Source organism: Balaenoptera borealis, assembly GCF_965194805.1.
Source record: "Balaenoptera borealis genome assembly, chromosome: 9".
In the NCBI taxonomy this organism is placed as follows: Eukaryota; Metazoa; Chordata; class Mammalia; order Artiodactyla; family Balaenopteridae; genus Balaenoptera; species Balaenoptera borealis.
This window is the reverse complement of record NC_138873.1, coordinates 38,821,780-38,840,505: the sequence shown is the minus strand read 5'-3', so window position 1 is coordinate 38,840,505 and position 18,726 is coordinate 38,821,780. Positions and strand designations below refer to the sequence as shown.

The window sequence follows — 18,726 nt, the reverse complement described above, 5'->3', positions numbered from 1 at the left end:
AGGGCTTTTATCATAAATGGGTGTTGAATTTTGTCAAAAGCTTTCTCTGCATCTATTGAGATGATCATATGGTTTTTCTCCTTCAATTTGTTAATATGATGTATCACGTTGATTGATTTGCGTATATTGAAGAATCCTTGCATTCCTGGAATAAACCCCACTTGATCATGGTGTATGATCCTTTTAATGTGCTGTTCGATTCTGTTTGCTAGTGTTTTGTTGAGGATTTTTGCATCTATGTTCATCAGTGATATTGGCCTATAGTTTTCTTTCTTTGTGACATCTTTGTCTGGTTTTGGTATCAGGGTGATGGTGGCCTCGTAGAATGAGTTTGGGAGTGTTCCTCCCTCTGCTATATTTTGGAAGAGTTTGAGAAGGATAGGTGTTAGCTCTTCTCTAAATGTTTGCTAGAATTCGCCTGTGAAGCCATCTGGTCCTGGGCTTTTGTTTGCTGGAAGATTTTTAATCACAGTTTCAATTTCAGTGCTTGTGATTGGTCTGTTCATATTTTCTATTTCTTCCTGGTTCAGTCTTGGAAGGTTGTGCATTTCTAAGAATTTGTCCATTTCTTCCAGGTTGCCCATTTTATTGGCATAGAGTTGCTTGTAGTAATCTCTCATGATCCTTTGTATTTCTGCAGTGTCAGTTGTTACTTCTCCTTTTTCATTTCTAATTCTATTGATTTGAGTCTTCTCTCTTTTTTTCTTGATGAGTCTGGCTAATGGTTTATCAATTTTGTTTATCTTCTCAAAGAACCAGCTTTTAGTTTTATTGATCTTTGCTATCGTTTCCTTCATTTCTTTTTCATTTATTTCTGATATGCTCTTTATGATTTTTTTCCTTCTGCTAACTTTGGGGTTTTTTTGTTCTTCTTTCTCTAATTGCTTTAGGTGCAAGGTTAGGTTGTTTATTTGAGATGTTTCCTGTTTCTTAAGGTAGGACTGTATTGCTATGAACTTCCCTCTTAGAACTGCTTTTGCTGCATCCCATAGGTTTTGGGTCGTCGTGTCTCCATTGAAATTTGTTTCTAGGTATTTTTTGATTTCCTCTTTGATTTCTTCAGTGATCACTTCGTTATTAAGTAGTGTATTGTGTAGCCTCCACCTGTTTGTATTTTTTACAGATCTTTTCCTGTAATTGATATCTAGTCTCATAGCGTTGTGGTCGGAAAAGATACTTGATACGATTTCAATTTTCTTAAATTTACCAAGGCTTGATTTGTGACCCAAGATATGATCTATCCTGGAGAACGTTCCATGAGCACTTGAGAAAAATGTGTATTCTGTTGTTTTTGGGTGGAATGTCCTATAAATATCAATTAAGTCCATCTTGTTTAATGTATCATTTAAAGCTTGTGTTTCCTTATTTATTTTCATTTTGGATGATCTGTCCATTGGTGAAAGTGGGGTGTTAAAGTACCCTAATATGATTGTGATACTGTCAATTTCCCCTTTTATGGCTGTTAGTATTTGCCTTATGTATTGAGGTGCTCCTATGTTGGGTGCATAAATATTTACAATTGTTATATCTTCTTCTTGGATCGATCCCTTGATCATTATATAGTGTCCTTCTTTGTCTCTTGTAATAGTCTTTATTTTAAAGTCTACTTTGTCTGATATTAGAATTGCTACTGCAGCTATCTTTTGATTTCCATTTGCATGGAATATCTTTTTCCATCCCCTCACTTTCAGTCTGTATGCGTCCCTAGGTCTGAAGTGGGTCTCTTGTAGACAGCATATATATGGGTCTTGTTTTTGTATCCATTCAGCCAGTCTGTGTCTTTTGGTGGGAGCATTTAATCCATTTACATTTAAGGTAATTATCGATATGTATGTTCCTATTCCCATTTTCTTAATTGTTTTGGGTTTGTTATTGTAGGTCTTTTCCTTCTCTTGTGTTTCTTGCCTAGAGAAGTTCCTTTAGCATTTGTTGTAAAGCTGGTTTGGTGGTGCTGAACTCTCTCAGCTTTTGCTTGTCTATAAAGGTTTTAATTTCTCTTTCAAATCTGAATGAGATCCTTGCTGGGTAGAGTAATCTTGGTTGCAGGTTTTTCTCCTTCATCACTTTAAATATGTCCTGCCACTCCCTTCTGGCTTGCAGAGTTTCTGCTGAAAGATGAGCTGTTAATCTTATGGGGATTCCCTTGTGTGTTATTTGTTGTTTTTCCCTTGCTGCTTTTAATATTTTTTCTTTGTATTTAATTTTTGATAGTTTTATTAATATGTGTGTTGTCGTGCTTCTCCTTGGATTTATCCTGTGTGGGACTCTCTGTGCTTCCTGGACTTGATTAACTATTTCCTTTCCCAGATTAGGGAAGTTTTCAACTATAATCTCTTCAAATATTTTCTCAGTCCCTTTCTTTTACTCTTCTTCTTCTGGGACCCCTATAATTCGAATGTTGTTGTGTTTAATGCTGTCCCAGTGGTCTCTGAGACTGTCCTCAGCTTTTTTCATTCTTTTTTCTTTATTCTGCTCTGCAGTAGTTATTTCCGCTATTTTATCTTCCAGGTCACTTATACGTTCTTCTGCCTCAGTTATTCTGCTATTGATCCCTTCTAGAGTATTTTTAATTTCATTTATTGTGTTGTTCATCATTGCTTGTTTCCTCTTTAGTTTTTCTAGGTCCTTGTTAAATGTTTCTTGCATCTTCTCTATTCTATTTCCAAGATTTTGGATCATCTTTACTATCATTATTCTGAATTCTTTTTCAGGTAGACTGCCTATTTCCTCTTCATTTGTTAGGTCTGGTGGGTTTTTACCTTGCTCCTTCATCTGCTGTGTGTTTTTCTGTCTTCTCATTTTGCTTATCTTACTGTGTTTGGGGTCTCCTTTTTGCAGGCTGCAGGTTCGTATTTCCCATTGTTTTTGGTGTCTGTCCCCAGTGGCTAAGTTTGGTTCAGTGGGTTGTGTAGGCTTCCTGGTGGAGGGGACTAGTGCCTGTGTTCTGGTGGATGAGGCTGGATCTTGTCTTTCTGGTGGGCACGTCCACGTCTGGTGGTGTGTTTTGGGGTGTCTGTGGCCCTATTATGATTTTAGGCAGCCTCTCTGCTAATGGATGGGGCTGTGTTCCTGTCTTGCTAGTTGTTTGGCATAGGGTGTCCAGCACTGTAGCTTGCTGGTCGTTGAGTGAAGCTGGGTCTTGGTGTTGAGATGGAGATCTCTGGGAGATTTTCACCATTTGATATTACGTGGAGCTGGGAGGTCTCTTGTGGACCAGTGTACTGAACTTGGCTCTCCTACCTCAGAGACACAGCCCTGACGCCTGGCTGGAGCACCAAGAGCCTGTCATCCACAAGGCTCAGAATAAAAGGGAGAAAAAATAGAAAGAAAGAAAGAAAGAAAGAAAGAGGATAAAATAAAATAGGATAAAATAAAATAAAGTTATTAAAATAAAAAATAAAAAATAATTATTAAGAAAAAAAATTTTTTAAAGAAAAACAAACAAACAAACAAAAAAAAAAACGGATAGACAGAACCCTAGGACAAATGGTGAAAGCAAAGCTATACAGACAAAATCTCACACAGAAGCATACACATATACACTCACAAAAAGAGGATAAGGGGAAAAAATAATATATCTTGCTCCCAAAGTCCACCTCCTCAATTTGGGATGATTCATTGTCTCTTCAGGTATTCCACAGATGTAGGGTACATCAAGTTGATTGTGGAGATTTAATCCGCTGCTTCTGAGGCTGCTGGGAGAGATTTCCCTTTCTCTTCTTTGTTAGCACAGCTCCAGGGCCTCAGCTTTGGATTTGGACCCACCTCTACGTGTAGGTCGCCTGAGGGCGTCTGTTCCCCACCCAGACAGAACTGGGTTAAAGGAGCAGCTGCTTCGGGGGCTCTGGCTCACCCAGGCCGGGGGGAGGGAGGGGTACAGAGAGCGGGGCGAGCCTGCGGCTGCAGAGGCCGGCGTGACGTTGCAGCAGCCTGAGGTGCGCCGTGTGTTCTCCCGGGTAAGCTGTCCCTGGATCACGGGACCCTGGCAGTGGCGGGCTGCACAGGCTCCCAGGAGGGGTGGTGTGGAGTGTGACCTGTGCTTGCACACAGGCTTCTTGGTGGCGGCAGCAGCAGCCTTAGCGTATCATGCCCGCCTCTGGGGTTCGCGCCCGTCTCTGGAGCTCATTTAGGCGGCAATCTTAATCCCCTCTCCTCGCACACCAGGAAACAAAGAGGCAAGAAAAAGTCTCTTGCCTCTTCGGCAGCTCCAGACTTTTTCCTGGACTCCCTCCCGGCTAGTTGTGGCGCACTAGACCCTCCAGGCTGTGTTCACACAGCCAACCCCAGTCCTCTCCCTGGGATCCGACCTAAGCCCGAGCCTCAGCCCCCAGCCCCCACCCGCCCCGGCGGGTGAGCAGACAAGCCTCTCGGGCTGGTGAGTGCTGCTCGGCGCCGAGCCTCTGTGCGGGAATCTCTCCACTTTGCCCTCCGCACCCCTGTTGCCGCGCTCTCCTCCACGGCTCCGAAGCTTCCCCCTCTGCCACCCACAGTCTCCGCCCGCGAAGGGGCTTCCTAGTGTGTGGAAACCTTTCCTGCTTCACAGCTCCCTCCCACTGGTGCAGATCTCATCCCTATTCTTTTGTCTCTGTTTTTTCTTTTTTCTTTTGCCCTACCCAGGTACGTGGGGGGTTTCTTGCCTTTTGGGAGGTCTGAGGTCTTCTGCCAGCGTTCAGTGGGTGTTCTATAGGAGCAGTTCCAGGTGTAGATGTATTTCTGATGTATCCGTGGGGAGGAAGGTGATCTCCGCGTCTTACTCTTCCACCATCTCCTCAGATCTCCTCCAGGGTTTTTTCTAAAGTTAGGGACCTGAATATCTAACCAATAAAAAGAAATAGAAGATAGCATTTACTTTTTCTTCTAAATTATCCTCTAAAAGATAAAATGTATATATAATAATAGTGTTTCCTTCTACAAGATTTTTCTAAAAGGACTATGAAACAGACAAAATAAAAAACTGAAATAATGGACAATCTTGTAACAAAAGAAATCAGCACTAGAGTTCCTCCTCAGCACATAAATATTTTGAAACTCAAAAACAATGTGTTTAAAGGAAATGGTATTGATTAATAATATCTTTGATCTATTAGTTATTACTCATTTCTCTGAATGATCAAATTCAATATCAATTTATTATTAGTGACATTAGGATATTAAAAAAATATTTCTGTTGAAGTGTTTTGGCTTGATGTCAATGTCAAGTGTAGCTAGACTGTAAAAAAGAAACTGAAATTGGAAGGTGTAAAAGATCCTAACAGAATCATCAGGCAGTCCAGATTTCTTGGCTGTGTGAAGAATCAAACTCAAAATTCTTAACCTTTCTTTCCCAGCTAGCTCTACTGAAGTGTTCAAAAGTATCACTTCAAAAACTGTGTTTCTTTCCTCTTTTTGAAGATATATAATTTGCCTGTTGATTTGAGATATTGTTTCATGAGCATAATGAATAAGATCAAAGTATCAATTTTTTTTTGGATTTTTCTTCTGATGGAAAGCGTAGTTTTAAAGAACCATATGGAGAGCTCTATCCGTAAGTTCAATGACAGATAATTCCTCAGATCATGACTATTAATGTACATCACACAGCACCAAACGTGTTAAAATTGTTTTATAACATCTCTGTTGCATCCTAAAGTGATACTACCTTGTTCCTAGAGTGATTCAATTGTGATTAGTTGCATGATTTTTAAATATTTAATATGTGAATGCCCTACATGCATCTGTCATTGTTTTATGTTCATTTGGACATAATTTTGACAATCAGAGATATTTTAGAAAACGTGTTTTATAGCATTTTTGTATCTTTTTCAAACTCCAAAATATGTTTCATAAATAAATACAGAGAAAAGAATTTTCAAGTTGTCTAAATGGTTTAGCATTCTATGTTTATAATCCCCATGAGAAGAAATATAATATTTTGATGTTTTATGCAATACTAACTTTGAATGCTCCTGAAGAGATGTTGTCAGGGTTTAATTTTACTCAGGACATTATCCATTAACTTTGTAATTAAGTATGACTTGGTAGGGACGCCATTTTTAACTTCCTTTTTGCCTTAGTGATGCATTTAATCATTTCCTGGTCTATAGACTAAATAACTTGGCACACATATTTTTAACATTTTAAAATATTTTTCTCTAAAAATCTGTTTAAAAATTCTCAATTTAAAACATCTCCAATTCAATTATATTTATATGTTGGTGTCTTTTTTAAAAAAACTTGGAACTTCATTGTATTTCTTAGTCTTTTTTTTTTAATTAAAAAAAAAGAATATAATTTTGCAACCTGTCTTATCCTCTATCTCTAACAGGACATTCTAATTAAAGAGTATAATATAAAATTTCTTTGAATGACATCTTAACAGTGTTGTTAGTACTTGAAGACTATGGTAAGGTATTTCTCAAGAAACTGTAAATAAGGGAATTCAGAATGTTCTCTGAAAGTTAAGCTAATAATCAATACAGAATGTGGAGAGTTGGGGAGTTCTGAAAGCACCAATTATATAATACTATATAACACTTTGTATATGCATCTCTGAGAAGCTTCCGTCAATTACTCAAGCACTGTGTTGTTCTAGGCAAGCTGGGCTGTGTTAGCATGTTAAAACTGTGACATGGAGCATGGCATAGGAATTCAAAACAACTAACAGATATAGAACTTGTCTAATGTGTATCTTGCAATCACCATGGAGATGGAAGTCTTGTCCAATGGACTAAGTATTCTAGTCCTTTTGACAAACTGTTTCCTATAGTAATATAGGTCTTCAAATTACCTTAGCTGAACGACTTCCTGAAATCACCTAAATACTCTTTTCCTTTGACTGAATTATGATAAAATTTTATAATTATGATGCTTTTACACTGTGTAGCTTGGCTGCAAGAAGAGAATACTATTCAGAATTCTGGACTGTACCTCAGTGGGGTACATTTTACTTTATCTGTAATCGGCTCTTTTAGAAAGATCAGCAATATGCAATTATTTAAAAAATAAAATAAGCACTCCTTTATATATTTGGGAGCTGAGATAAACTAGGACACCCTAGGCATATAATTTGCTTTCTAACCCCTAAAGAATTTGTTTTTCAAAGAAAACTTTATTAGCTATGAATTATTCTCATGTAATCATGTTCAACTTAAGATGTCAAAGTTCCCTTGTTTTCTTCAAGAAAAAATTCTCTTTTTTTTTTTTTAAAGAGAAATTGCTTGTGACTGATCATGAGCGCTGGTCTTTTTTTTTTTTTTTAAATTATTAGCACCTTTTAAATTATTATTTATTTATTTATTTATTTATTTATTTGGCTGTGTTGGGTCTTCGTTTCTGTGCGAGGGCTTTCTCTAGCTGTGGCAAGCGGGGGCCACTCTTCATCACGGTGTGCGGGCCTCTCACTATCGCGGCCTCTCTTGTTGCGGAGCACAGGCTCCAGACGCGCAGACTCAGTAGTTGTGGCTCACGGGCCCAGTTGCTCCGCGGCATGTGGGATCTTCCCAGACCAGGGCTCGAACCCGTGTCCCCTGCATTGGCAGGCAGACTCTCAACCACTGCGCCACCAGGGAAGCCCCAAGAAAAATATCTTTTTAACAAGACTGTAATTTCCTTGAGGGCAGGCAAAGCTAGGTCGTGGTCATTCCTGTATCCACATATAATGATGAAGTGTTGTTTTGTATGGTTAGACACTTTTACATAAAATCTTGCTATGAATGGGATGTTTGTTTCACCCTGAAATTCATATGTTAAAGACTAACTAATACCCAACGTGATGGTATTTGGAGGTGGGGCCTTTAGGAGGTGATCATGTCATGAGGGTGGAGCTTCATGAATGGGATTAGTGCCCTTATAAGAAGAGACATGAGAAGGATGATCTCTCTCTCTCTCCCTCCCTCTCTGCACCATAGCAGGATATAGTAAGAAGACATCTGTTTGCAAACCAGGAAGAGCCCCCTCACCAGGAACCAAATTGGCTGGCACCTGATCTTGGACATCCTAGCCTCCAGAAATGTGAGAAATACATTTCTGTTATTTAAACCACCTAGTCTATAATATTTTGTTATAGCAGCCAGAGCTGACTGAGACAGATCTCTTAACTCCTCACCCATTCCAGGAGGTAGACATTATCTAGATTTTATAGATATGATAATAGGATCTAAGAGAGGTAAATAACTTGCCTAATGTCATGACTACTAAATAGCAGTGGGAAATTTGAACCTGGACCATCAAAATAAAAGTTAGAGCTAAACTACTACAGTAAGTGCTGGGAGCACAATGGATTATAAAGTTGGTAGCACCACAGATGGCTTCTAGAAGTGAAGAGTGAGCATATTTGCATCACCACCTCACAGCAATGTTCTTCATAACTGCCAGTCTGCCATAGTTTTCCAAATTCTTTTCCAGAAGCAGGGACCATGTCATGTGGCACATACTAGGAAGTCAATAACTATTCGTTGAATAAATTAATAAATTTGCCAAATTTGTGCTGATCACATTGTATCAGAACACTTAACTATTAAATCTTTACACAAAGGCCTAATAATCATATAATTGCCTTTCATGGTTAGTTATTTCCCAATTTTGCAGTCCCAACCTGGTTAAGGTATCAAAGTAAAATGAAATCGCCGGTATTTGACAATTTTCATGGATAAAAACCAAAAATGATATATATTTCAACCTAACTTCACATAGCATTTTGCTTTCTTTACCTAAGAAATTTTGGATGGTGAATTTCCAGTGTTTAATAATCTCACACACCTATATTTATATACTTAATTTCCAATTAATTTTTGTAAAAATCCCTAATCATCTCTTCATTTTAAATGTAACATATTCTTCTATTTTCTATGACAATCATAATATTGCATATATTCTGTATTGTCTTTTGAAATTCTTTTCTCAATTAGAAATCTTTTTCTACAAACACATTTATGTGCGATTTGAGAAATTTATCATTATAGTCTGTGTTCAAACATGAAACATTTTATGAGAGGATGTATATAGAAAACTTAAATCTAATTGAATATAAGAAGAACATTAACTTAAAAATTATTAATATAATAAAAAATAAATAGGATTTTGAAATAAATGTTTCTGTTATTCATAGTATGGAATCTCAAAGTATAGTATTTTGAAATTTACTTAGTGGATTAATTAAGATTACCATACCATTTTTTTAAATTAATGAACTATTTTAATTTTTAGAGCAGATTAAGGTTTATAGTAAATTGAATGGAAAGTTCAGAGGGTTCCCACATATGTCCTCCCCTAATACACCCCACCTTCTCCATCATCAAATCCCTAATTAATGTTGTATGTCTGTTACAGTTGATGAACCAATATTGATACATCATTATCAACCAAAATCCACAGTTTACATTAGGATTCATTCTTAGTTTTGTTCATTCTGTGGATTTTGACAAATGTATAATGACATACATATACCATTATAGTAGGATATAAAATAGCTTCACTGCCCTAAAAATTCCCTGTGCACTACCTATTCATTCCTCCCTCCCCCCAAACCCCTGGCTACCACTAAACTTTTTACTATCTCCATAGTTTTTCCTTTTCCAGAGAGTCATGTAGTTGGAGTTATATAATATGTAAACTTTTCAGATTGGCTTCTTTCACTTAGAAATAGAATTTAATGTTCCTCAATATCTTTTCATGGCTTGATAGCTCATGCCTTTTTAACACTGGAGAAAATTCTTTTGTATGGACATACCAGAATTTATTTATCCATTCACCTATTGAAGAAATATTTGTTGGTTCCAAGTTTAGCAACCATGATTAAAGCTGGAATATTTGTGTACATTAGTTTTCAACTCATTTGGGTAAATACCAAAGAGCATGACTGCAGGATTGTATGATAAGAGTACATTTAGTTTCATAAGAAACCACTAAAAAATCTTCCAAAGTGGCTGTACCATTTTGCATTCCCTCCAGCAAAGCATGAGAGTTCTTGTTGCTCCACGTCCTCCCCAACATTTGATGTTTCAATGTTTTGGATTTTAGTCATTCTAATAGGCGTGTAGTGGTATCTCATTGTTTTAATTTGCAATTTCCTAATGATGTATGATGTTGAGCATTTTTTCATATGCTTATTTCCGATCTGTATATCTTCTTTGGTGAGGTATCTGTTCAGACCTTTTGCCAATTTTTAAAATGATTTGTTCATTTTCCTATTGTTGAGTTTTAAAGAGTTCTTTGTATATTTTGGATAACAGTATTTTATCAGATATGTATTTTACAAATATTTTCTCTTATTCTGTGTTTTGTCTTTAAATATTCTTGACAGTATCTTTTGCAGGACAGAAATTTTTAATTTTAAAAGAGCCCAACATATCAACTTTTCATTTAAGGGTTGTGTCTTTGGTGTTGTATCTAAAGAGTAATCTCCAAACCAAAGATAAACTAGATTTTCTCTTATGTTTTATTCTAGGAGTTGTATAGTTTTATGTTTTACATTTAGGTCTATGATCCACTTTGAATTAATATTTTGAAAAGGCTGTAGGATTCGTATCTAGATTCTTTTTTTTTTCTTTTTGCTTGTGAGTGTCCTAGTACCACGTGCTGAGAAGACTATCCTTTCTCCATTGAATTGCTTTTGCTCCTTTGTCAAAGATCAGTTGACTGTATTTTTGTGGATCTATTTCTGGGCTCTTCATTTTGTTCCATTGATCTATTTGTTGATTCTTTCACCAACATCACATTGTGATGACTAATGTAGCTTTATAAGTCTTGAGTGTCAGTCCTCAGACTTTGTTCTTCTTCTTTAATGTTGTCTTGGCTATTCTGGGCCTTTTATTTTTCTGTATAAACTTTAGGATCAGTTTGTTGATATTCACAATATGTTTGTCAATATCCATTGGAATTTTTATCATGATTGCATTGAATCTATAGATAACTTTGTAAAGAAATGACATCTTAACAATTTTGAGTCTGCCTACCCATGAACATAGAATAAATTATTCTTAGGTTTACATCTAAGTCTTTCTTTTTTTTGGCACTAATGTAAATGGTCTTGCATTTTTTATTTTGTTCATTCCAATTTTTCATTGCGGGTACATAGGAGAACAATTGACTTTTGCAGATTAACCTTGTGTCCTGCAACCTTGCTATAATCACTGATTAGTTCTATGAGATTTTTATTGATTCTTTAGAATTTTCTAAATAGATGATCATATCATTCAAGACAGTTTTATTTCTTTCTTCCCAACTGGTATGTCTTTTCTTTCCTTTTCTTGTCTTATTTCATTAACTAGTACTTCCAGTACAATGTTGAATAAGTGTGCTGAGAGGGGACATCCTTGCCTTGTTTTTTATCTTAGTGGGAAATCTTCTAGTGCCTCATCATTAAGTATGATGTTAGCAGTAGGTTTTATTGCAGATGTTCTTTATCAAGTTGAGGAAGTTTCTCTCTGTTCCTAGTTTGCTGAGAGTTTTTATCATACATGCGCACTGGATTTTGTCAAATGATTTTCTGTATCTATTGAGATGATTTTGTTTCTTGTTTATCTGGTTGATGTAATGAATTACATCAATTTATTTTCAAATGTTAAACCAGTTTTGCTTACCTAGAATGAATCCTACTTGGTCATGGTATATATAATTCTTTATATACACTGTTTAATTTGATTTGCTAATATTTTAAACTTCAATGAAATTTTTTAGAAATCTTTAACAGCACTTTAAACTTTGTGATGGATATGTGCATATAAAAGAAAGTTGAGGTCTGAGACTCTCAAAAAGGCTTTGGTTAGAGTAAAAGCAAAAGCTAATGCCATTTTAACAAACTAGAAACTGTCCTTCCTCCAGTGCTTAGCAGTGTGACAAAGTGATCCCCCTGCAGAACAAGAATCCCAGGTCTATTTAAGTTTCTTCACTTGGGAACAATATGTTAGAAGAAGAATACATTTTTTTGTATTTTGAAAAGGTAAACTTGATTCATTCAATAAATACCTATTCAATGTCTCTTTTGGGTTCAGAGCTGAGGAAAAAAAAAAAAAAGATGGTTTCATAGAGTTCAGTCTATGCTGGAAGGCATCCACGTAGACAGATTAAGTACAATGACAGAGACACATACACAGGGCTCTGAGCTCATAGCAGAAGGACTGACAAACTCTACCTGATGCAATAAGAAAAGACCTCACAGAGGTACTGGTATCTGTGATCAATCCTGAAACTGGATATAAAATTTGTCATCAAGGAAGAATTGGAAAGACATCGCCAACATAAGAAACAACATAAGAAAAAATGGAGTGTGAAAGTTCACGTGGCTGCCTCACTGGATGTACAAAGTGGGGGAGAAGTATGTGAGCCAAGGCTGGAAAGTCACAGCGAGGGATGGTGATAAAGAAACCAGCAGTACCCTGCTAGAGAATTTGAATTTATATCCTTCCAGTGATAAGGAATCTTTAAAGATCCTTAGTCCAAACATTTTTTTCAGTCATTGTATCAGTGAAATTAAACTTTTGCTCTTAAGAGAATATGATATATACTGAACTGGCTGACAATACTTAGAAAATCATTGTTATTTTGTTTGGAAATACTCCAAAACTGAAACCACAATTCAACCACAGTTGTGTTATCCACATTCTCCTGTCTCCTGAGACAATATCTTCTTCTGTTTTATTTTTTATAAATTCTTTTATACATGTGTGTCATGGGCATAATTTCTGCATCCTGTGTTCCATTATTAGTGATCCTTGTAGCTAAATTAATATTTAGAGAACCTTCATGTCATTTCATTGGATATTCAATAGTATGCTTTGCTCCAGCAATGTACTTTTTGAAACTTAAGTATAATTTAAGTGTATATATTGAAATTCAAGTGAAGTAAATACTTCAAATATTAGAATTCTATTTAGTAGATTTATATAATACCTAGAAATATTTTCATTTTAGAATCTGAATCTGACATTTCTGTTTATATTTTGGTACAGATTGTACTTGCAATCAGAAAAGTAAGTTTATTCTTCAGCATTTGGGTCAAAGTGGAAACGTCTCAGGTGCGGGAGACATTTCTTACCAATGAGAATTAGACAATATTAGGACTGGAAAGTTCTGTAGAGAATCCTTAGTAAGATAATCTTGGCTTACAAAAGAAGATTTACAAAAAAAGTAAATACCCTAATGTCACAGAATAAATTAATGGAAGAGACCAAGTCTTAAGTTTTATTTTGAGTTAACTGTACTCTATTATTCAAGCAGATTAATATTTCTAATCATTATTAGTTTTTATCAGTTATTTCTTTTCAAGGACCAGCAATACAAGTGCTAACTCCAAGCTAAGAATTGTTGACCATGATTTTTATTGCCAAGACTTTTAACGAGACTATAGATGCTTTTTATGAGTTATCTGACCTAGTATCTCTTTCTTTTATAAAAATCAAGTGAAATAAAACCCAAAATTTGCAAGTCACAATGATGAAGAAATTTTCTAACTTATATTTTGCCATTTCATAATTCCAAAGGAGTATCTGAATTGAATTTTCAGGTTTTAAGAATTGCTTTTTATTTAGCATATAATACATCATCATTCTATGAAAAACTGGGGCAGTAATAATCAATAAGGTGCAATTAAATTTTATGTAGAATGATGAAAAATATTTTCATGTTTATTTCTGAAATTATTTGACCTATAATGTGTACTTTAATTTACAATTAGAAGAAAGTAACAATGCATTTTTATGTAGGGCTAATGATTTAAGATAATATCTGCAATTTGATTTTTAGAGACTGTAGCTTAAACTCCATTAATTTGTTCCAGGATATGACATAGCAATTGATTTTAAGCAATATTATTAAAGATAGTGTATATTGTATTCCAACTCTTTTTTTTTTTCCTAAGTAGGCCTTTAGTAGAAAATCAATTTATAAATGAAAGTAAAAAGTCAGTAAAAAAGGGATAAAAAAATTCTCCGAAAACAATCTTTGTTCTGGCCACTTAGCTTTGTAACAGAGCAGCTTATAATATACTTTCTATTAAAAATCCCTAAGGGAAAAAAGAGAATAAAGCCATATGTGGTTTCAGAATAAAAGCAGGAGTGAAAGTAAATATTAATAGAAAAGAGAGACATAATTAGCAGTTTAATGTCCTTGAACTTGCAAGGAGGTGTTTTCTTGGTGTGTTACATGGTAAACACTACAATGCATTTCTGCAGTCTTTTATATAATCTAGCGTAGAATGTCAAAGGAACAAACAAAAGTCAATTTTTCTCTCTGGAGAACAAAATTGTAATCTTCAAATATCTATATTGAATAATTAAAATAGTTTTTACTTGCCAAATCCTGGTAATGGTGATCAAAATTCTCTGAGGAAAAATAAGGTTTGTAAGAGTTTTCATTATAAAGAGGATGAAAATGGTCTTTCACAGATTTAAGGATTTCTTAAAGAACCATCAACCTAATATTAAGATGTAGACAATGATCAAAAATATACACTTTATCTGAAGTGCATTGTCATTAAATTCAGAAATCATATGACAACTTTTCTTCATATTTACAATTTGATTTGACTGGGCTTTAGGAAATGGTTTATAACTGCATTCCATTAGTTTACATAAAGATTGTTGGACATTACATCAAGACAAAGTTTTAGAATTATAAGATAGATGAAGCAAGAGCACATGCATGATGTAAAAAGTTTGTTGCTTTTAAGAACCTAAAAGATGGATACAATTGCCATTAAGAAATTACTTTGATGAATCATGGAAGGGGTAGAATATAGACAGAGTAGGAGTGACACACTACCCCTACGTACATTGTCCTTTCTGGCAACGTCAGGTAACTTAATTTAGCTCATCTAATAGCCAGTTCCTCTGACTCCAGAGTTAAAAAGGTAACCTGGTGGTAAAAGTAGTGACCCCAGTATGAAGTGCAGGGGGAGGTTCCTGGGGTAATGTTATAGTTTTACTGTCCTTCTCCATGAAATGGCCACAGTCTCTAAGAAAAGGAAAGAAAAAGATAGGCACAGAGGTCACATTAGGCAGAGGAGTGGTTCAGTTTCATGATAACTGAAAAGCAGAATTATGCATGATGGAAACTGGAATGTGGGCATTACAATTATCTCTCTGTGTGACTTGTACTTGCCTATAGTATATCCTGTATAAAATGAGAGTGATCAAGTTACACACTAGTTTATTAGAGAAAATGGATCATTAATACAAGAACCATTAACTTCTGAGGGAAAAGGTACAGCATGAATGCACATCTTTTAGCATTGCCTCCAAATCTTGCCAACCTCACTGGCACACATTGCTCCTTTACCGGGCTGAAATTCTCTTTAGCATTCAATGACATTCCTACCAATAAATGAATCACATGAACCAAATGTTGCATGGCAGGAGGTGGTACCCTGTAGGAGATCAATGCAACAATACAAACTTTTTGAGTGTGTTGTGAATCAGCTGTGATAGGTAGGATTTATACCTGTCTATTTATTAAAGTGATGAAGGGAATGGGGAAGAACATGGTGAGAAAGGGACTAGAAAGAAATTTCCATACATGAGATCAAATGATTATGAGAACATTCTAAAAGTATTAAATGAAATAAAAGTAAGAAGTAGTAGTGAAATGTGTTATGTGAGCAAGTGAGATAGTGGAAAATTGCAAAAAGTTCTCTTGAAAATATATAAAATATGTAAGCAAGCAGAGTACACTCATTTTTACAAGCATTGCATGAGCTCTGTATGTAGACCATCTTCTCTCCAAAGCCCACTCAATACTCCTCACACCCATTCCCAGCGCCTAGTCTGTTGTGGGCGCTCAATAAATATTAAACAACCAGAGCACAAACTATTGTCAAAAGTTTGGAATTCACAGGAATCAATACTATTGTTATTATACTTTAACATTTATTGAGGGTCAACAGCATGACTTAGTCCACATGTGCAAATAGGTTATTTTATAATCACATATTAAGCAAATAATTAAATACAATATGTATCAACTACACCTTCAGTTTCACTCCATTGATCTTAAATGTAAAATTGTTTCTCTTTTTTTATAGTGTTGACACATCATGAAGTATAAACATTTATTTAAATAAATAAGTTTCTCTCAGAGAAATCACTACTCTTAGATATTATTAACATTTACTTGAAAGTATGGGATCAATCTACAACAAATACGCATAGCAGATTCTAAATAGACCAGTACATGTACAAAGAATAGAAGAATCTGAAAAGTGTCTGAGGACAATGACAAACACAAAAAGCATGTAATATCAGTTGGGTTTCACTTGTTGTTGTGACAATTTAAAACACTAATACAATTATGTAGGGTACCATTGTTTACAAAATAGCAACAAAGGCAAAGAAAAACAGAAAGTCTTCAAGTGGACACAAATTACTGCGCTTATGAATTTAAAAAGATTTCTTAATTTAAAGCAAAATATAAGCTTTATTACAGGAAATGAACTGCATTTGATACATTTATGATCCATATGCTCCAATTTTACCCTTAATAAAATGATTACTAATTGTGTTCAAATTTATTCTTGGTGGTTAATAGGTACTCAAATTCTCTTTAATCATTTTTCATGAATATTTTTGTCATGTTTGTACTTAAGTGGATTTTGAAGTGATTTTTAATTGTTAAGAGGATGGAAAACTATAACTAATGTTTCTGTAATGAAATTTTCAGTTTAATTTTGGGATACTAAAATATCCAGGTTTATAAAGTGTGTTTTCCCTTAACATTTGAGTCTTAGAATCCTAGAAATAAAAGTCTTTCTAGACCAGCCTTCTCCTATAGAAGGAAGAGCCTTTTTATTCTGATATGAGGGACATACTACTTAAAAACTTTGTTGAACATAAATTTTTTTATGATTCAAAGGAATAGAAGATCATCTAATTCTGTTCTATAAGGTAAAACCAAGAAAAGTGAGGATAAGGCCTTACGTTTCTATATTTAGACATACATTGGCCTAATTGGGCAATTATTAAATTTTCTCTCTCAAGTTTTTTTTAAATTTACAATATAGAAGGTGCAATTGCTAAATTTAATTTATTCAATATCTTTATCCATATGATAGTTTACCACATGCTGTTTTGTTATGTAAGAGTACCATCTACAAAGATCATAATAATGATATAATTAATGAATAATGCATATTTAATTATTAATTTGCTCTAGTTTTTTTACTTTAAAATGAGGGTAGTTAGATGATTTAATCACTTATCCTGGTTTCTGAAATATTTGGCAATCTTTGCTATCAGAAATCACATTTCATTTACTAAAATATCTTAATTGTACAGGATTTAGAGGCACAGATCATTGATATCTGGATCACCTAGTATTCTTTTCTTCAACAATTCCTCTATGTTTTCATTCAACCCACAAGTATTTATTGAACACTTCCTACATGCCAGCACTGTTACAGGCCATTAGAACAAACTCTTAAAGAAAGCTTTAAGTAATATCATGCACAGGTGTGAATGAAAGAAAAAGAAAGATGATATGCAAATGATTTGATTTATTACTATTTTCTTCACCTTCTCATTGTTGGATTGAAATCACTTTGAAGGAAGAAAATTAGAAACAAGGAGATGCTGGGACTCCAATCTACACCTCAGATCATTAAAGTTAGTTGCCTTGACTGGTCTCCTTCCCTGCCACAGTAAGTAAGAAGTCACTGGATGCTTCCATAGAGTGACTGCTTTGATCCTCTGGCTAGTAACAAGCAAATATTACGAAAACTCTTCTTCTGAGAGAAAACAAGATTGAAAAAGAGAGAGGGAAATTGGATTTAGGGGGACAGGTCAATTTTGAAAAGTAATACTGAGGAAAAAGTACACTAAAAATGAGAAATTAAATATCAAACAATAAATAAACCAAGCTTAATGAAATGTGATGTACTCTTTCTAGATATAATATACAAATACATAAAGACAAATCTTCATACAGTAGCACATATTGTGATGTTTTATCTTTGGCATTCCTTGGCTCTCACTATAAGGAGAGCAACATGCATTGTGGAAAATATTTGTGTCTCCTGATGCTTCTAGGTAATTGCTTTCTAAACAAGAGAAATCGTTAATGGTGCCTGTGGTGTGTGTGGGTGTGTATGTGTGCGTGTGTGGCTTTAGTGTGGGAAAATTTATAACGAGTTTCTTAATACTCAAAATTCTGGTCTAGCCAATTTAAGATCTTTATGAGAAGAATAACTAAAAACCACATGATCCATCATGAATTAAAGATAAAATAGAGATACTTTTTTGGACTTTTGAAGAGGTTAGATTAACTAAATTTCTAATTCTTAAACGTTATGAGGTCTAGTTCACTAAATTACATAAACATAAAATTTATTTCACCTTTCACTATATGAATTTTCCATAATGTAAAGTTTAGCTTAATCGATGTTTCCCAAGTACAATTATAGTGCAGACTAAGTTCAGAGGTTCAGTGTACATACACAGTTTTACATAGATCACACAGTGTATTTGAAATCTATGAAGAATTATGAGTATCATAGTTTTTCCCTAGTACAAGTCAATAAGTTCAAACTTAAATGAAAATAACTCTTTATAAACTATTTAACTGTACTTCAAAGAATTATGAACTAGTTTTAGATTATTTATACTTCTGAAAATAACTAAAAACTATATAAGGAAGAGAAGTACACAATAGTCAAAGCATCATCTTATGTATAAATATTAGAATATTATGATGAAATCTGTAGAATGTAATTGATTTATTCTCACATAAATTCCTTGATTTATTAAAATCACAATATATATA

The 18,726-nt window shown here is 34.7% G+C and overlaps 1 protein-coding gene across 11 annotated transcripts in view; it reads right to left on the bottom strand.

Annotated features, from left to right (window-relative positions):
• Positions 1–18,726, bottom strand: part of TRDN (triadin) — a 370,366-nt gene that overhangs the window by 78,338 nt on the left and 273,302 nt on the right. For 10 of the 11 annotated variants that reach the window (XM_082406161.1, XM_082406160.1, XM_082406155.1 and 7 more), the window contains one exon: positions 4,638–4,814. In XM_082406161.1, coding sequence (XP_082262287.1) covers positions 4,638–4,814 — 177 coding nt within the window. Of the gene's footprint in view, positions 1–4,637; positions 4,815–14,872; positions 14,929–18,726 lie in introns of those variants that run through there. The other variant, XM_082406154.1, reaches the window with a different exon arrangement.